The 8,727-nt window shown below is 42.2% G+C and overlaps 2 protein-coding genes across 2 annotated transcripts; both read left to right on the forward strand.

Annotated features, from left to right (window-relative positions):
• The first annotated feature begins 380 nt into the window (after window positions 1–380).
• On the forward strand, window positions 381–1,823 carry LOC142169777 (uncharacterized). Its single transcript, XM_075231684.1, has 2 exons — window positions 381–1,169; window positions 1,506–1,823. Exons 1-2 carry the CDS (start codon window positions 381–383, stop codon window positions 1,821–1,823), a joined length of 1,107 nt encoding a protein of 368 aa, XP_075087785.1.
• Window positions 1,824–1,896: 73 nt separating this feature from the next.
• Window positions 1,897–5,043, forward strand: LOC142169778 (uncharacterized). The gene is made up of 2 exons (XM_075231685.1): window positions 1,897–4,209; window positions 4,312–5,043. The coding sequence occupies exons 1-2, from the start codon at window positions 1,897–1,899 to the stop codon at window positions 5,041–5,043; spliced, it is 3,045 nt and encodes a 1,014-aa protein (XP_075087786.1).
• Window positions 5,044–8,727: the final 3,684 nt, after the last annotated feature.

The raw sequence follows: 8,727 nt of genomic DNA on the forward strand, positions 1-8,727 counted from the left end.
TGTTTTTTTTTTAATCAAAAAAATAAATAAGCAGATCCAGCTTTGGTTAATCCCAAATCGTTCCTGTCGGAATAGCCTTAGAACATCTTCAAAATTGTTGAAGGGCTGTTCTCGCAAGAACGGACGTGTCTGTCAATTGGGAATTACTTTTACCATAATGCCCTTCCCCCAGCCTTAAAGCTATCCTTGAAAGTAAGAAGGGGCCATAGTTGCAAAAATAGCCACCTTTTCTTTGGTCACAATTGCAAAAATAGCCCCCCTTCTCGTTGATTTTTTTTAAAATTGAGTTATTTACAAAAGATTGTTTTGCAAAAGGAGTGCATTGGTTCTGTCTCTTGAGAATAGTGTCAACCCTAACCTTAACCACCCACAGGTACAAAATGAGCACTATCCAGAACACACCATTCACAGCTATAGACGAGGCTCCACTTCAGCTTCAGATGTGGTGGTATGATTTAGGAGAAGATGGTCAGAAATGGGTCACCAAGCACTTGGGAGCCCTTACAGATATTATGAAAATTAAACCACGGGACGATTTGATTGAGGCACTAGTGACTTTTTGGGACCCCGTTCACAATGTCTTTCGCTTCTCCGATTTTGAGCTAACTCCCACTTTAGAAGAGATAGCTGGATATTCCGGGTTTGGCAGGGATTTGAGAAACCAGGAGCTCATATTCCCAAGGGCTCTTTCTGTACACCGATTCTTCGATCTTCTGAACATCAGTAAGCAAATTAGAAAGACCAACGTAGTCGAAGGGTGTTGTTCTTTCTACTTCCTGTACTCTAGGTTCGGGCAACCAAATGGGTTTGAAATGCATGAAAAGGGCCTTAACAACAAGCAGAACAAAGACACATGGCAGATTCATCGTCGCTTCGCCTTCATAATGGCGTTTCTAGGAATCATGGTCTTCCCAAACGAGAAGCGGACAATTGATACCCGCATAGCCAGGGTTGTACAGGTCCTCACTACCAAAGAACATCACACTCTTGCCCCGATCATTTTATCAGACATTTATCGGGCGTTGACTTTGTGCAAGTCCGGGGCAAAATTCTTCAAATGGTGCAATATTTTGTTACAAATGTGGTTGATTGAGCATCTCCGACATCACCCCAAGTTCATGAGCTATGGTCCGAACAAGGAAAATTTCATTGAGAGTTACGAAGAAAGAGTAAAAGATTACAACTCTCCAGAAGGGGTGGAAGCCTGGATATCCTACCTAGGATCTTTAAATGCAAGTCAAATTGAGTGGACTTTGGGATGGCTCCCGCTAAGAGAGGTGATACACATGTCGGCCCTAAAAAGTTATTTGTTGTTGTTGGGTTTGAGAAGTGTCCAGCCGTATACGCCACACAGAGTTCTAAGACAGCTAGGAAGGTACCAAGTAGTACCTAAGGATGAAGATTTGAGTGTGCAAGTTATTGAGCTACACCCCGAAGCCCCACTCCCCGAAGCTTTAATCCAGCAAATTTGGAATGGTTGTCGCCACTTGAAATATGATACTCAGGTGCCAGATCCTGCGAGAGGAGAGGTAGATCCGGGTTATGCTATATGGTTTGGGAAGAGGTCTCACGTGGATGATGTGCCAGAGCCCAAAAGGCCCACAAAAAGGCCGCATGTTCAAGCCTTTGATGATAAAATCCAAGAACGGTTGGCTTGGGGTGAACGTGAAAAGGGATACAAAACAACTATTCATGCCTTAGAAGAAAGGCTGAGAAACCTCAGTTTTGAGAAAGACTTGCAAGAACAAGAAGCCGAAGGGGATAAGAAGAGTCTGATCCGCAAAAATGAAGCCCTTCGTGCTCAACTTCAACAGATGAAGTAAAACAGAGGTGGTTGGTTTGTGGTTTAAACTGGCGACTCACCCTTACAACACGAGATCAAAAGGAAAAAGTAGAATGGCAAACAACAGTGAAAATGAGTCAGATAATGATAATGTCCATGGACAATTGGTTGAACAAGGTTCAGGACTGGTTGAAGAAGTAAGAGTGTTGAAGCAACAATTGGCAGAGATGTACCAAGCCTGGGTGAATGGACAAGCACCGCCCTCACTACCCATAGGGCCTTCGGACAATCTTCATAATGTGTCAGTTGCCACTCAAGTGCCTATCTCCATAACAAGTAACCCATTGTACCAACCTGGATTCAGTCCGAGCTTTAACCTTCCCACTATTCCCAGTACCTCCATTCCACGTCCTCCAATCGCACCCCTCAGAAATGACCCACCTACTATACCCATTGTCCATACTTTCACTGTCCCTCAACCGGCTCTTGCTCAAAAGTCCAATAATGATCCACAGCTGGATGCTCATGATGCCCAACATTACTCTCCAGAACTGACTTTAAAGGTTCCAGATTCATACAAGCACACTCCTCATAACGTGTTCCCAATTGAGATCGAAAAGCCCGAAAAGAATATGGAACAAGAGGAAATGACCAGAAAAATGAAGAGCTTGGAACAAACCATGAGAAACATACAGGGTTTGGGGGGCCACAAGAGTGTTTCGTTTAACGATCTATGCATGTTTCCCCATGTTCATTTGCCACCCGGCTTCAAGACCCCCAAGTTTGACAAGTATGATGGGCATGGTGATCCTGTTGCCCATTTGAAGAGGTATTGTAACCAACTAAGGGGAGCGGGAGGCAAAGAAGAATTGCTCATGGCTTATTTTGGGGAAAGTTTGATAGGAATTGCTTCAGAGTGGTTCATAGATGAAGACATCTCTCACTGGCACGTTTGGAATGACATGGCTCAAGATTTTGTCCAACAGTTTCAGTACAATATTGATATAGTGCCAGATCGCTCCTCTCTCGTCAACATAAAGAAGAAACCAGCAGAAAGCTTCAGAGAATATGCAATCAAGTGGAGAGAGCAGGCTGCTAGGGTCAAACCACCAATGAAAGAGGCAGAAATGATTGACTATTTTCTCCAAGCTCAGGATCCTGATTACCTCCATTACATGTTGGCCGCCATCGGTAAACCTTTTGCTGAGGCAATTAAGATTGGTGAAATAGTTGAGAATGGCATGAAGTCAAGCAAAATTGTGAGTCAGGCAGCCCTTAAGGCAACCACACAAGCAATTCAAAGCGGGTCAGGCAATTTCGGAAATCGAAAAAAGAAGGAGGAAGGATCCATGATGGCATCTGGGTTCGGAGGAGTTCAAAGAGGAATAACTCCTTCTTACGTGCAATTCCAACAAGGACTATCCAATTCTCTTCAACATTATTATCCGCCTCAAGGTCCCCGATACTCAGTTCCCCTGCAACAATACACGGTGTTTAATGCTCAGGCTTATGCTAGGCCTCCCAATCACCAACAATGGCGGGCACCGATTCCACAAGGCTCCCGTCAACTCCGGCCGAATTTTGAGGCACCATATAATCCTCATCCCCGACAAGAATATGTGAGAGAACAGGAGCCAAAGAAAGAGTTCACCCCAATTGGAGAATCGTATACAAGCCTATTTCGAAAGTTGATGCAGTTGAAGTTGATTGAACCTATTATGCCGTGCTATGTGAATCCAAATTCAAAAGGTTTTGACTCAAATGCAAGATGTGAGTATCACTCTAACACCCAAGGGCATAGTACTGAAAACTGTTGGACATTAAAGAAAGCCATTGAAAATTTGATTGACGCAAAGGCAATTGTGGTAACAAACAATGAGGATACTCCTAATATCACAAACAATCCGCTCCCAACTCATGATAATAGACATTTTATTGGGATGATTTGTGATGATCGAGATTATAAGCAGTCTGGCAAGACAGAGATGGTTGTTAGAACCATAGGGTCAGAACCAAAAGTGATAGTGAGCCCGCCGCAATTGGCACCATTGATGGTGAAAGGTGCGAATTCTAGTTTGAACTTGGCATGTTCTGAAAAAACGATTCTCTATGTTCCTGGAAGCACAAAAAAGGTTGAGGTTCAATTGGGTGGGCCAAAACTTTACATCCCCGGAGGCATTCAAAAGATCATTCCGAATAATGGTTTGAGGAATATAACAGAGCCAGTCATGATCCGACCTGTTGCCCAACTCCTAGTGACAAACACAAAAGCTATTCCCTGGAATTATAACAAGACTGTCATGACATACAAAGGAAAAGAGATAGTTGAAGAAACAAGTGAAATGGGGGGCTTGACCCGCTCTGGAAGGTGTTATTCACCAGAGGAATTAATAAAAGCTAAGCAAGCCAGGGAAAGTCACTTGCCAGTGAAAGAACCCGTTACAAAAAAAGAAGCGGAGGAATTCCTTAAGAAGATGAAAATGCAAGACTACTCAATCATTGACCAACTAAGGAAAACTCCTGCTCAGATATCTTTGTTATCTCTACTTTTGTATTCAGAAGAGCATCGTCGTGTGTTGATCAAAACTCTGAACGAGGCATATGTCTCAGAAAAGACAACGGTGAATCAGCTAGAAAAAATGGTTGAAAGATTCTTTGAAGTAAATAGAATTACTTTCAGCGATGATGATTTGCCTGAGGAAGGGGCTGGCCACAATAGAGCTTTGCATCTTATGGTCAAATGTGAAGGGCACTACGTAAAAGGAGTCATGATTGACGGAGGCTCAAGTGTAGATGTGTGTCCTCTTTCTACTCTACAACAGCTGAACATTGACACTAACAGAATTCGAATCAGTAATGTTAGCATCAGAGCTTTTGATGGTTCAAAAAGAGACACTATTGGGGAAATCGAACTCACCATGACAATCGGCCCGGTTGATTTTAACATTGTCTTTCAAGTGTTAGATATGGAAACTTCCTATAATTTTCTTTTGGGAAGGCCGTGGATCCATATGGCCAGAGCTGTACCATCCATCCTACATCAAATGGTCAAATTTGAGTGTGACGGGCAAGAAATTATTATTCATGGGGAGGACGACTCATCCGTCTATAAAGACCCATCCATTCCATATATCGAGGCCAAGGAAGGATGTGAATCCATCATATATCAAGCATTTGAGTTGATTGAGGTGGACCAAGTGGAAGAAGGAAAACCAATTCTGCATCCCCGTCTTTCAGCCACATCTATGATGGTAGCTTAGCTGATGTTGAGGAACGGCTATGAACCAGGAAAAGGATTGGGATCCTCTCTGCAAGGAATTGTGAACCCCATTGCTCCATTTTCGAAGAAAAATACCTTTGGCTTGGGCTTTAAACCAACATCAGCTGACATAGACAGAGCCAAGGCCCGCAAAAAGAATGGTTGGAATCTGTCCAAACCAATCCCTCACATTGCCTACTCTTTTGTCAAGCCACAATTTGAAGAATTCCAAAATCCTTCTACTCAGGATGACATTGACGGAGTTTGCCAGGGTCTCAAGGAGATGTTCTATGAGATTAATATGGTTCAAGTTGGGGAGGGCCCTAGCCGTGCAAGTGTTCAACTGATTGGTCCAGATACTTCGCTCAGCAACTGGGAAGCAATTCCTCTTCCCATCAGGAAGGAGACTTGGTAGCCTGTTTTGTTATTTTTTCTGTATTTGGATTATTTTAAGGGTTGTAATCCAGATATTTTAGTTTAATTGCTTTGCTGTGATGTTAACCCTTCTATCCTTTCAAATTCAATGAAATGAAGTTCCATTTTCGTAGTAAAATTCTATCTTTTTATTTTCCTAATTTTTGTTAATTTCTTATCATTTTCAGTTTCGATAATGCTGTCTTTAAAAATATCACATGCATGCGGAATTCATGCCCAGATCTTAAAAAGCTGTCTAATCTCGAAATAATGAATCAAGAAGTTGAGTATGACGAGGATGAGGCTTTTAGAGAAATGAAAAGGCAATTGGATCAATTTGAGAATAAGCCTAAGCCTAACTTAAATGAAACTGAGGCAATTAACCTGGGAAGTCCTGAAGAAACCAGAGAAACAAAAATAAGCATTCATACTAAACAAAAGACGAGAGATGCCATAATTCAAGTTTTGTTCGAGTACAGAGATGTATTTGCTTGGTCGTATGATGACATGCCGGGTTTGAGTGCCGATCTAGTGGTCCATAAGCTTCCCACACATTCTAATTTTTCACCAATCCAGCAAAAATAAAGGAATTTTAAGACAGACATGAGTGATAAGATTAAAGAAGAAATCACGAAGCAACTAAGTGCAAATGTGATCAGGGTCGTCCGATACACTACATGGTTAGCAAATGTTGTGCCAGTGCCAAGAAGCTTTTGATAAGATCAAGGAATATTTGTCAAATCCCCCTGTTTTGGTCCCGCCGGAACCTGGTAGGCCTCTGTTTTTATATCTGTCAGTAACGGATAGTTCCTTTGGTTGTGTTCTGGGTCAACATGATGCCACAGGCAAAAGGGAACAAGCAATATATTATTTGAGCAAAAAGTTCACCACTTATGAGGCCAAATACACTCTTTTGGAAAGAACATGTTGCGCCTTAACCTGGGTCGCCCAGAAGCTTAGGCATTATCTTTTGGCCTATACAACTTACCTCATATCCCGAATGGATCCCCTGAAGTACATCTTTCAGAAGCCGATGCCAACAGGCAAATTGGCAAAGTGGCAAATCTTACTCACAGAGTTTGATATTGTTTATGTCACTCGCACTGCCATGAAGGCACAAGCTTTGGCTGATCATCTGGCAGAAAACCCGGTTGATGATGAGTATGAATCTTTGAACACATATTTCCCAGATGAAGAGGTTAATTTAGTTGAAGAAATAGTCCAAGATGACAGTCAAATTTGGAAACTATACTTTGATGGGGCTGTCAACATCAAAGGCATAGGGATTGGGACAATTCTGGTATCACCTACTGGGCAACATTACCCTGCTACGGCGCGACTTCGTTTTTTCTATACAAACAACACAGCAGAATATGAAGCTTGCATCATGGGTCTGAACATGGCAATAAATCTAAATGTGCATGAACTGTTGGTGATGGGAGATTCAGATTTGCTTATTCGGCAGGCTCAAGGTGATTGGGAGACTCGAGACATCAAGCTCATTCCATATAGACAATGTGTGGAAGATCTTAGCAAAAGGTTCAAGTCCATCGAATTCAGGTACATTCCCAGGTTTCACAATGAATTAGCCGATGCCTTGGCCACCCTAGCCTCAATGCTTCCATATCCGGGTAATACTCACATTGACCCATTAGAAATTCAAATTCGGTATCAACATGGTTATTGCAATACAATTGAAGCAGAACCAGATGGTGAACCATGGTATCGTGATATTAAACAGTTTCTGAAAATAAGAGAATATCTGGAATATGCTAATAGGGATCAAAAGAGAACTATTAGGCGACTCTCTAATGGTTTCTTTTTGAGTGGGGAAATCCTATACAAAAGAACTCTGGATTTGAATTTGTTGAGATGTGTGGATGCCAAAGAAGCTGAAATAATTATGAATGAGGTGCATTCGGGAGTTTGTGGTCCGCACATGAATGGATATGTTCTAGCAAAGAAAATCCTTCGGGCAGGATATTATTGGCTTACTATGGAACGAGATTGCTTTCGTTTTGTTCGCAAGTGCCACCAGTGTCAGATTCACAGTGATTTGATTCACTCGCCTCCTTCAGAGTTGTATCCTATATCGGCTCCTTGGCCTTTTGTTGCTTGGGGAATGGACGTCATTGGCCCAATCGAGCCAAAAGCTTCAAATGGGCACAGATTCATTTTGGTTGCAATTGATTACTTCACCAAATGGGTGGAAGCTATTACATTGAAAGCAGTTACCAAGAAAGCAGTAGTAGACTTTGTTCACTCCAACATTATCTGTCGTTTCGGTATTCCAAAAACCATTATTACAGATAATGCTGCTAATTTGAATAGTCATCTGATGAAGGAGGTATGTGAACAATTTAAAATTGAGCATCGCAATTCTACTCCTTACCGTCCCAAAGCTAATGGAGCTGTTGAAGCTACAAATAAGAACATCAAGAAGATTCTTAGGAAGATGATCCAAGGGTCTAGACAATGGCACGAGAAACTGCCTTTTGCTCTTTTGGGATACCGGACAACTGTCCGTACATCAGTTGGCGCAATGCCCTACTTATTGGTTTATGGAACTGAAGCGGTCATACCTGCTGAAATTGAGATTCCCTCTCTCCGAATCATTGTTGAAGCAGGGATTGAGGACACTGAATGGGTGAAGTCCCGATTGGAACAGTTGAATTTGATTGATGAAAAGCGTTTGGCGGCAGTTTGTTTTGGTCAGTTATACCAACAAAGAATGGCACGCGCTTACAATAAGAAAGTGCGCCCAAGACAATTCGAGGTAGGACAACTTATTTTGAAACGTATCTTTCCGCACCAGGTAGAAGCAAAAGGAAAGTTCGCCCCAAATTGGCAAGGTCCTTACCTCGTCAAGAAAGTATTGTCAAAAGGAGCTCTACACTTGGTAGATATAGAAGGAAAGGTGACTGATATATCCGTCAACGCAGATGCGGTCAAGAGATACTATGTATGACATGGCTATGTTGGGGCATTCTTATATTTAGCATTCTCAGGTTGGGATGACGAAAGGCTATCATTCTCGCTACCCAAACACTGGTCAACCCTAGTTATCCCTTTGAAGCCTTGTTTATATTTCTTTGTTTTCCCCTCTTTTGGAACCAATGTACTACACACACACACAAAAAAAAAAGTTCATGTTAATTGAACTACGTTCGACCTGATTCCGAAAGGATACGTAGGCAGCCTCACTCTGGGGTTCGGTCACACCAAAACAAAAATCCACATGTCCCCAGTATTCAAATAAACTGGGGCATGG

This window comes from Nicotiana tabacum, chromosome 15, assembly GCF_000715075.1.
Source record: "Nicotiana tabacum cultivar K326 chromosome 15, ASM71507v2, whole genome shotgun sequence".
Taxonomy (NCBI): Eukaryota; Viridiplantae; Streptophyta; class Magnoliopsida; order Solanales; family Solanaceae; genus Nicotiana; species Nicotiana tabacum.